At 25.9% G+C, this 20,311-nt stretch overlaps 5 protein-coding genes across 6 annotated transcripts; 3 read left to right on the top strand and 2 right to left on the bottom strand.

Moving 5' to 3' along the window:
* Positions 1–5,215: 5,215 nt before the first annotated feature.
* On the top strand, positions 5,216–6,669 carry OCT59_019491 (cyclophilin peptidyl-prolyl cis-trans isomerase Cyp2). The gene is made up of 9 exons (XM_025319510.2): positions 5,216–5,282; positions 5,366–5,431; positions 5,504–5,533; positions 5,652–5,669; positions 5,786–5,847; positions 5,918–6,014; positions 6,107–6,143; positions 6,335–6,419; positions 6,510–6,669. Exons 1-9 carry the CDS (start codon positions 5,250–5,252, stop codon positions 6,556–6,558), a joined length of 477 nt encoding a protein of 158 aa, XP_025173608.1. The 5' UTR covers positions 5,216–5,249; the 3' UTR covers positions 6,559–6,669.
* A 674-nt stretch (positions 6,670–7,343) lies between these two features.
* OCT59_019490 (uncharacterized protein) lies at positions 7,344–11,160 on the bottom strand (the record flags this gene model as incomplete). Of its 2 annotated transcripts, none has more annotated exons than XM_025319511.2 (2): positions 11,125–11,160; positions 7,344–10,964 (listed from the first exon to the last, which is right to left on the bottom strand). In XM_025319511.2, the coding sequence occupies exon 2, from the start codon at positions 10,314–10,316 to the stop codon at positions 7,719–7,721; it is 2,598 nt and encodes an 865-aa protein (XP_025173609.1). In that variant the 5' UTR covers positions 10,317–10,964; positions 11,125–11,160. The 2 variants fall into 2 exon arrangements, with proteins under 2 accessions (XP_025173609.1, XP_066005297.1); XM_066143560.1 differs by lacking the exon at positions 11,125–11,160 and having other exon boundaries at positions 7,909–7,914; positions 7,995–10,966.
* A 3,205-nt stretch (positions 11,161–14,365) lies between these two features.
* OCT59_019489 (uncharacterized protein) lies at positions 14,366–15,022 on the top strand (the record flags this gene model as incomplete). Its single annotated transcript, XM_025333294.2, has 1 exon — positions 14,366–15,022. One exon carries the CDS (start codon positions 14,366–14,368, stop codon positions 15,020–15,022), a length of 657 nt encoding a protein of 218 aa, XP_025173610.2.
* Positions 15,023–18,296: 3,274 nt separating this feature from the next.
* OCT59_019488 (uncharacterized protein) lies at positions 18,297–19,239 on the top strand. Its single transcript, XM_066143559.1, has 5 exons — positions 18,297–18,361; positions 18,427–18,594; positions 18,667–18,768; positions 18,854–18,947; positions 19,026–19,239. Exons 1-5 carry the CDS (start codon positions 18,359–18,361, stop codon positions 19,094–19,096), a joined length of 438 nt encoding a protein of 145 aa, XP_066005296.1. The 5' UTR covers positions 18,297–18,358; the 3' UTR covers positions 19,097–19,239.
* Positions 19,093–20,166, bottom strand: OCT59_019487 (guanylate kinase). The gene is made up of 5 exons (XM_025323298.2): positions 20,074–20,166; positions 19,958–19,993; positions 19,816–19,887; positions 19,540–19,742; positions 19,093–19,467 (listed from the first exon to the last, which is right to left on the bottom strand). Exons 1-5 carry the CDS (start codon positions 20,096–20,098, stop codon positions 19,210–19,212), a joined length of 594 nt encoding a protein of 197 aa, XP_025173612.2. The 5' UTR covers positions 20,099–20,166; the 3' UTR covers positions 19,093–19,209.
* Positions 20,167–20,311: the final 145 nt, after the last annotated feature.

Below are 20,311 nucleotides of genomic sequence, written 5' to 3'. Positions count from 1 at the left end.
TTGTGTGAAGAACTTTTTTATGAAAGGTGGTCTAAGCTTATAGAAAAATATCCTAGTATAAAGGATTACCTGATGAGAGCTCTTTATCCTAGCCGTCAAGCGTGGGCTCGTGCATTTACGTCAAAAATTTTTACTGCAGGAATTCAAACTACTTCCCGCGTCGAAAGTCACAATAATATAATCAAGCGCGAGTTGTCAGCAAACAGTACATTATGCGGTCTCACAGATGCTCTTGATGCACGGTTTGAACATGAAGCTCAATGGAATCGGTTTTTTGAGTACCGCACTTTATCAACTTGTGTGGGGATTACAACGGTTACCCTATAAAAAAAAATTTTACTTAAAATATATTTAAAATATATTTAATTTTCTTTAAAATATACTTAATTTTATTATTTTATACTTAAAATATACTGAAAATTAAATTTTCGCAAAACTTGAACTAAATTGTATTTAATATATACTTAAAATATATTTAATTTACATTTAAATTTTGCCTATTTCAGTATATTTTAAGGATATTTAAAATAAGAATATTTTAAGTATATTATTATATACTTAAATTATACTTAAATGATATTTAATTTTTGCCTATTTCAGTATATTTTAAGTATAAAATAAAATTTTAAATATAATTTAAGTATAAAATAAAATTTTAAGTTTATTTTAAGTATATTTTAGCAAAAATATTTTTTATAGGGTTAGTCAAGACCTTTTTCCCGAAGTTGATAAAATAATGACTGAATACCTAACCCCACAAATATTGTCTGCTGAGCGTATGGAAATGGCACAATGCCTTTACTTTCACTAAAGTCAAGTGAAACCAAATATCGTTGAGGTATTTAGTGTCTTTTTTATATGTTGAAATGTTAACGAAATCTAATACTATTGCTATATAGGATCCAGAAGCTGGTGTAATGGAAGGATGTGTTGAAGATTCATATGATGCTAAGCAAATTCTGTTGAAGTCAATGATTGCTGAAGTTGGTGAAGAAACCATTCAAGAAGTATGGAAGATTACCGATATGCGACCTGAAAACAAAAAGCATATATATTTCGTGGTGATAATCGATTCCATTTCTTACCTTTGTTCATGCATGTCTAATATATCCCGCAGCATTATATATCGCCACTACTTTCGAATAATGATGACTTCACAAGTTGCAGGATTTCAAATCCAAATGATACCTTCGAGGTGGTATATCGATAATCAGAAAGATAAGGACGCAGCAGCAGAAACTTGTTGTTTTGTAAACACAGAAGCTGCTCAAAATTTTTCGGGTGTAGTATTCACTCCAAATCCTTCTACTGTTCCTACAACCGTTACTAATGCTTTACGTTGTGCAGCAAAGAAAAAGGTCAAATATGGAGAAGTATGGGACTTGCGCGACAGGCAGCTCAACTTTCTGTTAAACTTGACAGTCATAATGAAATGGTTGGTTGGTTAAAACAGTTTATTATTCGACACAAGGAAATAATAATCACGCGAAACTAAGAACTTATGGAACGTTCTGAAGTCCAAGTTGATGATAATAAAGAAAATGAACTTCAACAAGTTGAAAATCCATTAGTTTCGTGGCGTAAAGGACGCCCAGGAACAAAGCAGTTTAAATCATCAACCGAAAAAAAGTCTCGCGCAAAATATACCTGCAAAACGTGCGGTAAAGCAGGACATAATAGTGCGAGGTGTCAGAATCGGTAATATTATCTTTTCATTGTATTTCTTTATCTTGATTCGTTTTTGACACTTATATAATGATACTGTATATATCATGTTTGCAGAAATCGTTGACGTTTATAGAAGAGTTAAGTTTCTTTAGATAAAGGACGAAGTTTAAACAATTGTGCGTTAATACTTGTACTGCTTATTTTGTTTTTGCGCGGATGATCATTACCGTATAATTCTAAGCCACCCGCGTTCAGTTATATGATTTTTTACAATAATAAAATTTATAATAAATTTATCAAAAAAAAACAAAAAAACCGAAATAAAAATACATATAAATTATTTTATCCGACCTAACTTTTCGAGGTAGTTACAGATAAGATGTGTAATAGGATGTTACGAATAAGTTTATCCATATCATATTTAAATATAATTTTATTTTAAAAAATTGCAAATATATTGCCTACAAAACTGATAAAAATTTTTAAAAATTTTTATACAAAATTTTTTAACAAAACTTATAATTCCATAGATATTGTCGAATTTCAAAAATTAAAAATGTTGAGCCAAATATAATGGAAATTAATTTTTTAATTTTTATATATATGATTTATTATAAGTAAAATTGTTGTCTAATTTAATAAATTTAATATAAGTAAAATTACTTAGAATATAAGATTTTTTTTAAAAATAAGTATTTTTTATTACTATATATATTATATTATAATTTATATAATATAAATTATATAAAAATCTATTAAGAAATTGGAAAAAGTAATTGTAAAAATAATAAAAAGTAATATATATATTTGATATAAAATGACTATAGTAATAAAATATTTTTATTGTATTTTAAATTAGTTTTATAAAAATAAATAATTTTAAAAGGATATGTATAATTACTATTGGAATTTAAATCATTTAATTATAACTTATAAAATTAGTATATTTATTAAAAATTTTTTTATATAATTTTCTTTATAAAATTGTATTTTTGTTTATTTTGCAAATTTACTTTATAAAGTATTAAAGTTGAATTTAAAATATTAATTTAATAAATTTGTTTTTTTTTATTTTTTTATTAATTAATTTTGTTTAATATTAAATAATTAGCATAAAAATTTACTTTTTTGAAAACTATATTTAAAATTATTATAAAAAATTATTTGATAAATTTATATAAAAAAAATTAATTAAATGAATTTAATATTTATTAAAGGTAAATGTAATTTACTAATATATCTTATTTTATAATTTTATATATATATAAATAAAATTTTTTTTAAATATATTATTAAATTTATACAATTTAATTATATAAATCAGAAATAAAATTTATAAAAAAAAATATAAAAATGCATTTTTTATAATATTATATTATTATTAAATTTTTAAATTTTTTGTTTTTTTTTTGTTTTTAAAATATATATTTATTTTCTGAATTCTGAATTTAATCTAAAACTTTTAAAACTTTTATATATTAAATATAACTAAAATAATAAAATTACATTATTATAAATTAAAGTTACTTATAATATAGTACTTTTTGTTTAATTTGTTTTCTTGCTTAAAAAATCTCTAAATTGGTTACTTATAAATAAAGTGCAAACTTTATTTTTGTTTTTTTAAATTTTATGGTAAACTATTTGATGTTTTATTATTAAAAAAAAGTAAAAGACTAAAAAAATAAGATGATTATTAAATATTAATAGTAAGTTTTGGAAATTAAAATTAGAATAACTGAGATTTCAGAATTTATTTAAAGTTTTAGGTGAAATTTTATTTATGTATTTTAAAATCTAAAACTTTTAAAAATCCTCTCAGAGATTTTAAGCCTTATGTTTAATTAAAACCTTAAATATCTACTTAATGTATAACTTATAATTAATTTGCATTAAAAATTATTATTTTTTGCTTTTTTAGTTTTTTGAAATTATCTTAGAACTTAGTGATCAGATTTAAATAAAATTTTTTTGTTTTATAAAGCTTATTAATAGTTACAATTTAAAAAATAATTGGCTAAATTGAAGTTATTGGACTATTAGATAATAAGATAATTACAAAAAACTGATTTTTGAATTTTTAAATTTGGTTAAATTTGCTTTTTTTCTATTAGTAAAGTCAAATTATATCTTGTTTTATCACCATAACTAGTAGAAAAGATAACCCTTAACTTTAAATAATTCTAGAATTACATATTTATTAAATTTTTTTATTTAAAATTTATTTGGTAATTTATTTTAGTTGGTAAGTTATTTAATTTTAGTATTACATATTTATATGATATTTTTATATAATTTTTAAAAACTAAATAAAAAAAAATCCATCCTTAAAAGTTCATTTATTTATTTCTAAAATGGATATTATAGATCATCTATATATTTGTTAAAGATTATGTTTTTGTAAAAACTGTGATTAGTGCTATAATGAAAATGAATTGCTTCATTTCTGCCAGTAAAAAAATGATCTTATATTGAATATTATTGTTTGACTATTAATTATAATGGCATGGCCAAAAATGCTTCAAATTGTCAATGTGATTATTATTATGATGTTTAGTCTTTTGATTTCAATGTTTACAATTTTTAACATTATTTTCAATATAGGAAGAGATTTTGTGCTTTATATTTCAGTTCTTATTCTAGAATACGTAGAACTGGTAAGAACCTAAAATCTTTTTATTGTACCAATGAAATCAAATCATTATTTTTTTTATTAGAGCCTTAAAAATCATAATATATATAGAATTTTTACTTGTATACATGAAATTGGAGCAGATTATGACTTATATCTTCTTTAAATAATCAGATTCATATTCATTTCCATTTGAGCTTCTTTGGCGAGTTCCAAGTTGATCTTAATTCTACAACGTATTGCTCTAATCCTTAAAATAAATTCTTTATTGTGATCTTACTCAGGCATTATTCTTGTAATTAAAGACCGTAAAAATAAAAGTTTTGGTATGACGTATGATTGCACATGAAATTGCTTCTCTTACAATGCCATTCACTGATCACATTCAATAAATGACCACTAATTCCAAGTAATACACCGTGCCCATTTCAGAACAAATATCAAATTCTAAAAATCCTCGACAATCAGCCAGCAATTGATAAACTACTCCAAGCCTATTAGAGATGCTTACAAGAATAATTCTTTAACCAAATCAACATGGGATAACAGAATGTAGGTTTATTCTTCATATTTAATAATTAAAATATATCTTATTATTTTCCAGTATGAAGTATCACAAGAGAGCATGATACTGTCGAATATTGACAGAAATAAAGTAATCTACTCATCAATTATTTATTATTAAAAATTTTAAAAAAAAACGAAAATATAATTATAAAGTTTTATTTATAAGAAATTTAAATTCGTGAAAAAATCTTTATCCAATAGTAAATAATAAATGAAAAAATTAAGCAAGAAATAATGAAATGAAAAAAAAAAATGAAAAAAAAAATCAAAAGTTGTGGCCAATAATCGACAGGTAGTGCAAAATTATAAAATTAGGTTATAAATTTAATGTAATTAATGATCATCATCACAGTTATTTCAATCTCTCTCCTCAATTGACGTGATGTCTCGATCAGTAATTCTCAATACTTCTATGGTGTGTTCTTAAGAAATTATGACTTGGAAATAAAAAAAAAAATAAAAATAAATAAATTTTCTTTCTTTTTTCCCTTTGATTAGGGTATGATTACAATAGAATTGTATGATGATCACGCAAAGAAAACTTGTGATAATTTTTATGAATTAGTAAGTTTTTTTTTTTTAAAAAAAAGGGTTTTTTTTTGATTATTTTACTCATTATTTTTTTTTTATACTTAGGCGAAACGTGGATATTATGATAATACAATAGTAAGTAAAAATTCAATAAAATAAAGTAAATAAATATGTAACTGATACTTTGATTTTTCTTTAAGTAAATTTTTAAAAAAGAATTTTAAGTGATTTTTTTTTTTTTTAATAAATAAAGTTCCATAGAATAATCGAAGTAAGTGTAATTTCTTCTATTTTTCAAATAACAATTAAAAAAAGAGTTGATTAATAAAATTTTGTGTTTTGTATTTTTTTTTTGTATATTTTGTATTTAATTTATTGTTTTTAAAGGGTTTTATGATTCAAGGAGGGGATCCAACTGGAACTGGACGTGGAGGAAATTCAATTTATGGGTAAATTAATCAAGTCAAAAATAAAAAAAAATAAAAAAAATTAATTAAAATTTCATTAATCGTATTTTAGTTCAAAGTTTGAAGATGAAATTCATCCAGATTTAAAACATACAGGAGCTGGAGTTATTAGTATGGCTAATGCTGGTCCAAATACTAATGGAAGTCAAGTAAGAACTCGAGATTTACTGTTTATAATTAATTTCCTTTGTCATTCGTTTACATCTTTATTTATGATAAATCTTTTTAAATTCCAAAAAAGTTTTTCATAACGTTAGCACCTACTCCTCATTTAGATGGTAAGATTTTAATATAATCCCAGAATTTGTCTGAAATGTCCGGAATCTTTCGCTATTTCATTGCATTATCCGAACCTTTCACATTTCGGTACATTCTCCTGATGTTTTAGGACATTTTCTGACCATTTTTTAGACATTCCCGGATGTCTTAATTATTATTTATTGTAAATTTTTTTTTTTTTTTTGAAAAGGAAAACATGCGATATTTGGAAGGGTAAGCAATGGTATGGAAATAGTTAAACGTATAGGCAAAGTTAGTGTTGATCGGGATGATAGGTAAATTTATAAAAATGCTGAGATTATTTCATTTTTGTATATATATATATTTTTTAGCCTATTAATATATATGCATTTTTTTCTCCTTAGACCAAAAGAAAATGTGAGAATTATATCTGCTCAAGTAATTGAAGATTAATTTCAATTTTAATAATTGTATTAGAAATTTCATGTAATAAATCTTTCCAACTATCTTGTTGATTAACCTATTAACAAATAAAAAAAAAAGAAATGAGTTCATAATCGCAAAAATTCGTAACTTTTAATTACAAATAAAAAATCTTTTCCTTAAAACAAAATGTCCTTATAAATCAAAGTATCTGTGTATCATGTGAAGAAAAATAAGCAAGCTATAAAATTCTCTTGTTTCCCCAGTTTGATTTTACGTAATGTACTGTCGATCATTGATTTGCAATTGTCGATCTGATACATTTTTCCCTTTTGATTGTATAGTAATTCTAAATCCAATCACTTTAGCGAATTATTTCCCAAATCATAAAAGCTTTTCACAAAAAAAAAAAAAATGATGTAGATAATTTTTTTTTCTTTATCGTCGTACAAAAAATTTAATTTAGATAAAAAAAGTAGCCGACGGGCGGGATTGAACCACCGACCTTCAGTTTACAAGACTGACGCTCTACCACTAAGCTACGCCGGCACCCGACATTAAATCAGAATATATTTTATTAGAATATCATATGCACAAAATAATATCTGAAAATCCATCGGGTACTAAATAACCGCCAATTTTTCGAATAAGAACGAGAAGATAATACCAATTTATTTTAAGTTGATTGTTGAAGAAGATGATGATGATTTCACTATTTTCACTAATTATATAACATTATTATCACATTTTTCGCTTAAGAATATGTTAAATATTTTAAATAATGTTGTAATGAGATATGTTTTTTTTATTGTTCAATTTTATAGCTCAAATGAGTTCTTTCTTTCTTTTTTTTAAAAAAAATTAATATAAAAAAAAAGATAAAATTACATAAATAAACTGTAAAAAAAACTTTAATATATATATAAAATATTTCTCTATTTATAATTTTTTTTTTTTTGTAAAAAAATTTCATGAATTCTCATGGAAGAGACTAAATATAAAATTTGGTAAAAAAAAAAAAGAAAATAATAATAATATATTAAGTAATTTATTTGTATCGTGCTATTAAAATATAAGTCCTTTCTAAAGACACATAATTATAACACAGAAAGTATTATGAAAACATATGTACACAAGTAATAAAATAATGATAAATAAAAATATTAAATACACAATTACTTTTGGGTTTTTCATCGACAAACTTCCGGAGTTAATGTCACTCTTATCACACCATCATCACCTGGTCCTAATTCTGACATTTCATCTGATCTATAACGAACAGATTCAGCTAATGAACCTCTATTTGAAGAGTCTCTTTTTAGACCATTCTTTTTCTCACTTTCTTTTCCCTCACTTTTAAATGATCCTTCACTTGAATGTCTAGGACTATTATAAGGGGTTCCATCAGCAGATTTTTTCCTCATACTTATACTTGAAGAAGCTGATGAAGTAGCGGTTGATGCAACTGTGGTTATCGCTGTTGTAATAGCCCTTATTTTTCCACTGATGGGTTTTTTGCTACTTGATGTTTCCGAATTAGCAATTAAAGCTTCAAATTGTTCCATCTTCTTTTTTTTCTCTGGGTTTTGGATAGATTTCCCTAACAACTGTTGAGGTACCTTTAATGTTTTCGGACTTAATGGTGGAGATTGCGGTGGAGTTGTTGATGATAATGTGATTGGCGTGGTTGGTGGTGATTGTAGTGATAATTGTGTAGGTGAACTAATTTGCGAAATTGATGGACTCGTAGAATCTTTTGTTGTTTGTTTATTAAATAAACCCAAAATATTTTTCCCAATCTTTTGAGACTTATTTGGAGAAGGTAATTGATTAATTGAACTAGTTTCTTCAGAATTAATAACTTCATGTTGTGAAACATCATCATCAGTGAGTTCTTTTCCTTCCGGATTGGAAGTAATAACACGGGAATTATTTGATATAGATGAAATAGGTGAAGGGATCGGTTGACCTTTTGAAGGTGAATATGGTTGTTGTTTACGCTTTGATCTTTCCTTATTTGAATTATTTTCAAATAAAGTTGAACGAGCCAAATGAGCTGGAAAAGGTAGAGGTTCATCAGTTGAATGTTCTAAAGATGAGTTAACATTAGAATTTCCTAATCTTCGATCTGGTGGTGAAGAAAGTAAAGGTAAAGCATTATTTTTAGGTTTTTGCGGTGATGGGATTATAGGTTTATCATGTGATTGTTTCCTTGGTGGTGGCTGAGGTCCCATATGAAATTCTCTAACATTATTTTCATTCATTATATCTTTTCCTTCTATTTGATTATTATTTAAATTATTATTATTATTATTTGATAAAACATTTTGAGATTCTTTAAGTTTTTTCACTAATTTTTCTTTCCTACGTCTTTCACGTCTTACTTCTCTATCTTCTAATTTAGCATTACTACCTTTTTTAGTTTTTCGTCTAATTGGTGGTTTTGATATTGAAGTAGGTTGTTGTTGAACACCATTCATCATCATTCCACCAAATGACATCATCAAACTTTCTTCCATAATTTGACGTCTAAATATTAAAGAAGCACGATTTGGATCAGGTTCAATTATTGAAGTACGTCTTCTTTGAGAATTAGCACGTGATAAACGATTAGAATTAAATTTTGATTTTCTTTTCGGATTTTCATTATTATCCAAAGTATTTTTAATATGAGAATCATGATTATTAATAGCTACACGATTCACACGAGGAAGAGGAACTAGAGAAGCATGAAGTAATTGAGGTGGTTTAGGTGGACCAGGTAACCAAGGAAATGTTTTATGTTTAATAGGAGGTAAATCAGCTTCCATATCAGTTGGATCATTAGAATATATTGGATTTGAAGTAGAACCAAATTCCAAATTTTTTGGAGGTAATTTTTTTCTATAAAAACTTCCACCACGTCTTATTGTTTTACGATTACGATTTGTTGTTGTTGCTGTTGTTGTTGTTGTTATTATTGTTGGAGCTCTAACAAGAGAATTATTAATCGCCAATAATCTTGGATCAATAAAAGACATTTCTTTTGGTATGATCATCTCTGATTTTTTTAAATTTTTATTTCCTTTTATTTTTTGAGAATTTATTATTGAAGAACGTTTTTTTTGATTTAATAATTTTGGATTCTTTAGAGATAAAGATGAAACAGAATTTGATGGAGGTAAAGATAAATTAATTCTCTGTTTATTATGTTTACGATCTTTACTACTTTCACTAGTAATTATACCAACAGGAAGTTCTTCAGAAGAAAGATTTAAAAGTTCAGGACGAGATTTTCTTTGTTGAGATTTAATACCATTAAAATCATCATCTTTTTCTGTAGGACTATGAAGGATTTCTACCACTTTAACAGTTGTAACCGTAATACCTCCAAAAGGTGATTGAGGTTCATCATCATTCTTGTCACGTAAATCAGATTTTTTTGTATTAATTATTATTGGAGATATAGATTTTCTTATTTTAGAATGACGTTGTTTTTGTTGTTGTGGTGGTGGTGGTGGTGATTGTTCTTGAGTAGTAACTGTATTAGAATTAGGGGAATTAGGTAAAGACCATCTCGCAGCCTGTGCGGAATTTGTAATAATATCATTATCTTGATTATTTTGATCAAGATCGTAATTTAAATTATTCCAATTCAAATCATAAGTTGCATATCTTTTTACTGAAGTAGGAGACGTCATAATTGAAATTCTTTGATCGACAACATTGTCATCATCATTGATAGTTGGATGACGATTTGAGGAAGAAGAAATAGGACGATTATGATTAATTATGTCAGGTTGTGACATATCCAAATCTTTTTGAGGTTGTCCAGTAAATGAACTCCACAATTGCCTAATATGTAAGTGTGGTTGCGTGACCACACTTTTCAGAGAATGAAAGACTTGATGGAGCCGCACAGCGACTGATTTTCGGTAAAAAAAAAAAGAAAAAAGAAAAGAAAAAGAAAAAGGATTATTAATTCGAAACTTTTTTCGAATAAATCGAATAGTTTCTTTTTTTTAAAAAAAGTGAAAGAGTCCTTAACAGCAGTTGGAGCTGTTGTGACGTTAAAAAATTATATTTTATTTCAAAAATTATATAAATATTATATATATACATACATATATATTTGTATAAACATATATATATACAATATTATATTTTTATATTACCAAAAAGGTCTGTTTTTGGTAAAAAGAGGTATTTTTTTTGAATAAAGGGCAAAATATTATTAATTTTTGTTTACGAAAGGGTTCCCCTTACGTTTTGAAAGATCGTAAAGTTACCTGTAGGGGATCTTTATATCATATGGATAAGAGATAAAAAAGTAAAACCAAATATTTTTTTGTTGATAAATTATCATATGAAGGATAAAAAGGAAGCAAAATACGTCACACCTTCTTTTATTTTTCGAAGAAAAAGAAAATAAAGGTAAAAAAAAGTTGAATAATCAACTAAAAAATAAAAAAAAAAGGTAGGTTTTTTTTTTCAGTTAGAAAACTACTTAAATTTTTTTATTATTTTAAAAAAAAAAATAATATTTTTTTGTTTTTTATCTTGTTTTTCTTTTGAGGAAAAAAGACCGAATAAACACAACATATAAACATACAATACCTTTTTATGTATTTTTTTCCCCCCAGAATGAAAGTGAAAAGAGAAAAAAAAACCAACAAAAAAAAACACAACCGTGAAATGATTTCTGAACCAAAAATCAAAACATAATTTATTGTCTTAAGGTGACACGAAAAATCTTGTATAATTTAAACTAAAACGTTTTCTTTTCGTCAAATACTTGATTTTTTTTTAATTTTAAAAATTTCATATAAACATATAAACATTTATCTAAATGTTAATTGTTTCATTAACAAATGATTGGGTAATAAATTTTTGTTACCCATGAATGCAGACTATGCAGGGCAATTAAAAGCGTGTACTAAATAAAGTACATTTTTAAATATGCATATATTTTAGAATACAAAATCCATCTGCCGACTGCCGAATGCCGAAAAATTTTAAATTTAAACTTTTTTTGCTCTATTAAAAGAATGTATGAAGAAATTTTTACGTAATTAAGAAAGAAAAATTAAAAAAATGTATGAGAAGACAATGAATTTAAAATTATCCCTGTACTAAAATTCAAAATGGACAAAATGGTACCAAATAGACCGCAGTCTTGTTTTCCACATTTATTCAATTAGTATAATGAGCATAGTTAGGTATAGTAAGATATAGAGAGTATAATGTTAATTTTAGTTAACTGATTTTCGTTTGCCATTCAAAAATTTTCATAAATTATTTCTATTTTTAATTGGTAATTCTTTTTTTATCTTTTGATCATCTAATAATTGTCAAATTAATGTCAGTACCAACGATCATAATTAAAAGCACGCTAAAGAAATGATTTACATTTCACACTTAAGAAAAAGAATGATCTATGTATTTTATGTATTTAATTATTTTATAATAATCGCATTAATATTTTTTGTGTATTTACGGAAAATAAATTTCTATGATAACAATTGTTGATCAAAATATCGGCATTACCGCAACGGAAATATAGTGGTATTTATCAAATATAATTATTTATTTATTACTAAGCAATCTCTTTTATCAACATTACATGTTATTTCTCCTACTATAATTTCAAAAACTTTTATATCATATGTGATCTTTTTTTTGTGTAACCTTTACCACTTTTAAAAATTATTACACCAATAAAATTCTTTCTTTTATTGATGCATGAAGTTTTGTAACATTATATCTTTTATTGTAAAAAAAAAAACATGGTAAATCATTAATTTAATTTATTGTTATAGAATAAAAAAAGGAAATTTTTTATATTTATATATTTTTTTAAACCAGTCAAACTAAAATTAAAACTTGTTACTTTATCTGAAACAATTTATACTTGTTTACGAAACACAACAACCTTTTATCCGTTTGTCAAAGTATTTCATCCGATATTCTATCGAACCATTTCATTTTTAAATGCAATTCATAATTATTATTTTATTTCGTTGAACATTTTAAATAATGTTCAAGTTTATTTTTTTTTCTCTGATTTTAGTAAAAAATAATTAATGCATTATTATGCAATACGATTATGCAACAAAAACAATGCTTATAATAATAGTTTTCACCAGGTTAACTTAATTTGATCCCCAGCGTTAATTTGATCTTCCATTTTGAAACAAATCAAACCTACTTAGAATACTTTCATCGAAATATATTAATTACTTTTCGTTTAGGTTTATCTCTTTAAAAAAATTTCGCCACTTGGGCGTCGATGATCATAATTTATTATATTTTTAATTTTAGTCGTCAAAATTACATCATATCTTACGTAACTTGGGTAGAAGTTGATTTAAAAAAAGAACATGATCTCTGATATACAGTATAATTCATTCGTTGTATCGTAATAATTATAGCATTATCCTCTTCAATTTAAAATCTGTATTCGGTAAAGTGATGCCATCAAAACCTATGTTAAAATAAAAACCCGCCTTTCCGCCGATTATGCAATTAGATTTCTTGGCATATTACATAACTTCCAATAATATTCCACTTAAAACTTTGCCAAGCGGGTGGATCATATACAAGTTGTAAACTAATAACACTAAATGGAAGGTTAATAGCATCAGAGTATTTTTTTTTTTCCAACAATTTTTGCAAAATATAATGAATCGTTTTGGGGACTTGTAATTAATGTTACTACCTAAAACTGCCATTTTAATAGTCAAAACTAGTTTAAACTTAAAATGATGAAACTGTTTTACATATACTGAAACTAATTTTTTATTAATAACCAAAACTGGTTAAAATAATAATCTTTAATATATAATACAATTTATATATATATTTTTTTTTATAAGAAAAACCACTATATATTTGCAGTATACAGTATAATATTTTCAATGTTTATTTATTTTTTAATATGCTGCACATTTATTAGTTTGAGAGTAGAGTATAGGACAAAATACAAGTTTTATCTAAAGAACAACTAATAAACTACTTGTTATTCTAGAAAGAATCCCGCATATATACAATTGGTAAGTTATTTAGCTATATAGGTAGGGGGATGTTATAGCAGAGTGCATAAGCAGCTATATTTCTTAATGTTTATAAATTTACTTTATAATACTTTTGGAAAATAATTAATAGAATTCTAAATAAAATTATTGTAATATATTTAGTAAATATTAAAGTTAGAAAAAAATTTTATATATAGGTTATAGATAAAATTTGCTTATTTATCATAAAATTTTTACAAATTTACTTATTTTTAAAATATTTTTCAAAAAAATTTTCCTGGTTTTAGATTAATTCAATAAAATTTATATTATTAACACGTTTATTTTAATGAAAGAAATCTAATAGCAATAATTTTTTAAAATTATAAGATTTTTGGCAAAAAGTTATTTATATAGTTAAATCTCAATATACCAATATTTAATATATTGGTATTATATAAAAATTTTACTTTTTCACTATATGAATAAATATATAAATATTGGTATAATTTGATATAATGATATTTTCCAAAGATTTCATATAGTTTCCAACATTAAAATTCGATTATTAATAATTTTGTAAGCAAGTAAAATTTAATAAATCTCTTTAAATCCACCAAATTTGGTTTACAAAATATTGTTATTGTGTTGCCTAAATATTAAATACATGATATCTACCTAAAATAGTTATATTATATCTTGTACGATAAATTTTGCTAAGATTAAGGCATTAAAAATATAATAAATTTGGGGTACAAAGTCAAATGGTAAAAGTCTGTTTGTATTGTTTTCTTATCTGTTATCGCTTATGTGACATTCTTTTTGAAAGATATTATTTGAATGAAATGACTTATCAGAAAGTAAAGGAAAAAGTTAATGAAATTAGGAAGTTAAAATCGGAATTAACAAAAATAGAAGAGGAATTATCTGAACATAATAAGGTTGCAAATGAAAATTTTGAGAAATTACAACGTTTACGAACAGAAGAAGATGATAAGAAATATAAGAGCAAGATATATGATGAAGCTGAAAAATGGGATAAAAAAAATTCAGAACGTGAAAATTTAAAACTTGAACAAGAAGAATCAATAGATTCTTTAATAAAATACGCAACGCGAAAACGAGATTATTGGAATGATGTAATTAATTTACATTCAATAAATCGTGATTTTGACAAACCTTTATCAAAAATGCCTCAGAAAATAAAAGAAACCATTAATGAAATTAGGAAGTTAAAATCAGAATTAATAAAAAAAGAAAAGGAATTATTTGAACATGATAAGAAATTACAACGCTTACGACGAGATGATAAGAAACATATGAGAAAACGGAATAAAAAAAATTCAGAATATAAAAATTTAAAATTTGATCTAGAAAAATTAATAGAATTTTTAATCATATGCGAAATGCAAAAACGAGATTATTGGAAGTATGTAATTTTACATGCAAAAAATCGTAATTTTGACGAACCTTTATCAAAAATAAAGAATCGAAGTACGTGAAAAATTAGAATATTGAAAGATTTTGACATTAACAAGTCAATGAGAGGTCAAGAATATGGAGTAATAAGAAAAAAAAAAAATTTTAATTCAAAAGCGTATATATAGTGCATATTGGTGTGGGAAAATTAAGCTGCAGCACAGCAGAGCCAATCACGTGATTATGATAGATGAAAATTTATAAAGTCAATATACGAGAATTTATTTTCAGAGAAAAATTGATTGAAATACGAATCCAATATGAGAATATATGAGTTATTCGAAAACAGTATGGTATTCAGGAAAGCACAAGAGAATTAAGATTTCGATTATAGCGTGATATTTAAACAATATTATAAAGGACCAGGAATAGGGTATTAATAAATCTAGTAGTTTTATCTAAAGAATTTTCAATTAAGAAATTAAAATTAATGAGTTAATAACTAAGTGGTTATTAATTCATTGTATAAGAAGTTAAAGTAAAAAATGTTAGCTTATCTAGTAAATTAATAGAGCTCTAAAAGTTTAATTAGGATAAATCATTCGAACGATTCGAACGTAGACCCTATGGGTTTTATATTTGATACCAAAAAGCATAGACGACCTTATTAAGAATTCAAGATGATGTAGTCAAGTTACACTTACATCGCTGTGTATATTAATTGAAACACAGAGAATTCAAGAAAATCGAAGATCAATAGAATGTAGGAATCGAATATAAGTATGTAAACATATTACAAGAGCCAAAATCCAGAAGCAACATCAGAACACGAATTTTAAATCTGAAGAGAGTCCTACAATCTAAAGAAGTATGGAAAAGCGAACCATAGTATTATAACACGGCAACTTTCAAATGATGGCATTACATAGTTTTATCCAAATATGCAAAGTTTATTATGGGAGAATACCAAATGTAGATAATTTGAGATGTCATTATGACAAAGGAATTGGAATTAGTATTGATAAACAAAAGGCATTTGAATTATATCAAAAGGCAGCAAATTTAGGAAATGTAGTTGAAATATTAAGTTAGGAATAGAAAAGTACAAAGATTTAAAGTAATAATTTCGATATGTGTAATTTCATTCCCTAATGATATCTGATATTATTACTCATTACCACATCTTATATTTTTAAACTCTTATCCTATAACTCTTTCTATACTCTTATCCTATACTCTTATCCTATATTCTTATCCTGTACTCTTATTCTATATTGAAGAAGTTTTAGAATTTTTAGATAACGATTATCCGAAACTCATAATGATGAATAAAGTATTTGACACATTGCTGATGTAATCTATATTATCTATATCAAGTATTCGTAATTATCCAACATTTGCATGAATATATTTATCGGTGTATAATATCGAATAGGTTGAGCGTGATGAACTAAACCTGAAGATCATCTGGTAAAAAATGATGAATATTTTAAATTATTGTTTATTATTGAAAATTTAATAATATAAAGATATCTACAAAATTACCTTGGAATCGTTGCCAATTTCATCCTCATTATTTGAGAAGTAAGTAATAGGTAACTTATTTATGAAGAGATAATGTAATTAATAATATCAATACCGTTATTATTATAATCCACATACAACATCTCTAAGCAGATCTATCTAATTCACTTGTACTATCTATTACTTTGACGTCTGTTGAACATATCTTTTAATGCGTCGGCCAATAAAATTCGTAGATAAATTATTTTGTTAAAGTAAAACTTGACATGGGCTATTGACTTTTGAACCAAGACTTTTTCTGAAAGTCTCATTATTTTTGTCCAATGACTCTAATTAATTAATTATAACCATACGAATTAAATAATTACTAATTCTCTTGTCTGGTTACACTCCTTTAGAATCCCTTTTCGCTTTCTCTCCTTTGAGCATATTACCACCTCAATAAAAAATCTCTCCTTTTACTTTTAAGTTACCAGCTTTATTGGCCCAGCATCTAACCTTTTTATTTGTTCCTTAGCGAGTATTTTTTTTCTATTTTTATTTTTATAGCTAGTAGAACTCATGTATAGTACAAACTACGTATAAATTAGAAAAAAATATACACGCGTAGAATTTTAAACTAATGCAAGGCCGCCAAAGACAATTGTTATGGACCTACACGCGCAAACAGAACCGGAATAAAAGTAAAAAAGCCAATTAAATAGTAAATGAAAATAAACTTCGATTCTCAAATTCACTATAAGCCCGCATTGTTCTTCAGTGCCACACGTAAATACTATCAGGTGTAAAATAATGCATGTAAACTTGGACTGTGTTATTTTTGTTAAATAAGCGAGAATAAATTTAAATGTTGGTACTAAAGATAAAGTAAAATAAGAAAGGGAATAAATCAGGCAGGGTCGGTGTTGTTGTCATGTCTGAACAATCAGACGTCTTGTCATCATTTCGATCTTGTTTGTACCTTCATCATCAGCTGGAGAAGGCGTTCGTTTAAAAAACGTTGGCTTTGTTAAAAAGCTAAGGCCGTCATTAACATTTTAGCGAACGTGCGTGGGCACATTGGGGTAATATCTTCAATTAACCCAAATAGAGAATAAATGGATAATCGAAAAAGTGAGATCGCGCATCATAATTCTATAGGTCAATGCCGTGAAAGTCTCTATAGGTCAAATAGGTACCCATACATGAGATTTTTTGGGGCAAAGTATTTCGAGCATGCTTATCACTTGTAAAGGGATATAATTAAAGGAAAAAGTTTAAATATAAATATCGCATATCTTCAGTCAAAAAAATAAAATTTGAATAATCTAGAGGTGAAGGGGGGGGGGGGTAGTTATAAAATTTTTTTCTTCATTCTTCGACGGTAATTCTTATTAGTTTTCCGCTCCACCCATCTACTCATGATCCTCTGATTACATTAAATAGCACCTCGTTCACCAGTACTTCTTTCCCTCTTCCAAAAGGAATAATTTTGAAGACATATTTCACTCTTGTAGAAGTAAAATTAGGCGCGTATGTCATAAATACTTCAGAGAAAAGCTTGCCTCCCTAAAATTGACATTCAGCAAGATCTTTTAACCGAATTCACACGCTAGCTGGAAAAATTGTGGGAGAGCGGCTTATAACGCGAGATGTAATATAAGTTTATCTTCGCTTAAAAGTGGTTGAAGATGGTTTTAAATGAACTTCCGAGATAAATAACCTTAATAGTGTGAGATGAAGAGTTGAACGAAGTGAATTTTTCTAACAGCGTAATTCGGTAGATCTGTGGCTTAAAAATATCAAATCTCGGAATATCACATGTATAGTACAACAATCGACGAATTAAAGATTACGCAATCAGATCAAAAATTACATTTTCTTGTCTACTTTTTGAACCACGAGAAATTCTAACAATGGTATGTTGTTAAAATTTCATTATTAGTTAGCTTCATTATTAATTAATGTAGCATTTTTTTTTTAGGATCCTCAGTCTCTTCGTATCACTCCCTCTACTCAACCAGACTCTACAAATAAAAGTATTGCAGAGACAGTCAATTCTTTCGGCGTTCATGATACTTTCCGCTATGGACCAAAATCAATTGCGACCGATATTTTGCCAAAGCATCCATTAGAGCATAGACTCAAACATGTAATGATAAAAATTTATTATATATTAAGACATGTGAACTTATAAAATTGATCTTTTCTACATCGTTCATAGTGGGAAGAAACTCAAACGAATTTGAAGTTCACATTAGAAAGAAGGATTTACGGTATCCATGCTCCAGTTAGACAGCTCATGGAACGTAGTATTGTATCAAGAGTAAGAATTGCTTTTATTAAAGTTTTATACATATATGTTTTGAAAACTATGTAACTAAACATAAGTTGGCTTGATTGTAAATCAGGTTCAACGCGCACCAATCTTACCTTCCTCTAATTTAAGTTTGGAAGTTTTAATGGGAAAGGATGAAACAATCGATTTTGAAGATTTCTTAAATGGTCTGTATTTAATGTATTTAATCGTTTTTCTTTTTTAAGAAAATATTAAGTAAATTAAATCTTTCATTATTATAATAGTTCCGGAATTGTCAACAGATATGATGGATATGCATGCATCAATGGAACATAAGTTAGGAATTAAATTATAAAGAATTCATAATCTTGATAAGCTCAATTTATTTACTTTTATTTAAGAATCAAAATATCAGTAATAAATAAAATTTTTGTCTATTTCAACTGAGAAAAAATAAATAATATACATCTAAGATTTGCCTTCAACAATGAAATTTTTAAATTTTTCATATGCAGTATCTAGATTATCATTTACTATAATTATATCATGTGAACCTTCTTGATCCGCGTAGGCTAGTTCTTCCTTTGCAGCATTAAGACGTGCTTGTATAGATTCTTCAGTCTCAGTTTTACGACCAATAAGCCTTTCTTTAAGAGCTTCCAACGAAGGTGGTTTAATAAAAACAAATCGTGCATTAAGATCTGTTTTTTTGACAGCTTTTACTCCCTATAATTTTAGATAAATAATGAAAAATTAGTGAATAGTGATTCAAAAAAAAGTTATTAATTTTAATCTTACATTTAATTCAATATCCAAGATACAAAATTTTCCTTGACTTAAGACAGACTTAACAGCATCAATACTAGTTCCATATAAATTTCCCGAAAATTCTGCATATTCAATGAATTTATCCTGCTTAATGAGATCAACAAATTCTTCACGTGATGTAAAGTGATATTGAACACCATTTTCCTCTCCCGGGCGAGGCGAACGAGTAGTGTCTAAATATATATATGAATATGAATATGAAGATTTGGTAATAAATATTATGAAAAAGTCTAGTAATTTCCTTACGAGATACACTGAATCCAAATTTGTCAGGATAATCTTGAAAAAGACGTTTAAGCAAAGTTGACTTTCCCGACCCTTATAAATTCTAACAAATATTAAGATTATACTTATATTATTACATTATATACATTAAGTATAATAATACCTGATGGTCCAGATACAACAACTGGCCGGATTGTTTCTATTTATAAAAAGAATTACATTGTTAAATCGTTAGATGATATTTATATCACTTTTAGGTTTGATTTATAGATAAGTTACCAGTGATTTGTTCTATATCAGTCATGGTACTTATAAAAGAAAAAGCACTTTTAAAAAGTTTTAAAGTTGGTTTTTGTTTTAAAAAATGTAAAATCATAGTTGCACATGTTACATGTAAATCATATTTTGTTACTGTGACCCAAATGGCCTCAAATGATTGCATTTGGACATTAAATCATTTAAATTTACATCATAATTCTGGCAAAAATTATCTATGTTTCAAGGATAAAAATTATAT

This window comes from Rhizophagus irregularis, chromosome 29 (genome assembly GCF_026210795.1).
Source record: "Rhizophagus irregularis chromosome 29, complete sequence".
Lineage (NCBI taxonomy): Eukaryota > Fungi > Glomeromycota > Glomeromycetes > Glomerales > Glomeraceae > Rhizophagus > Rhizophagus irregularis.
Note: the sequence above shows the minus strand (reverse complement) of the source record. Positions and strands in the feature narration are given on the sequence as shown.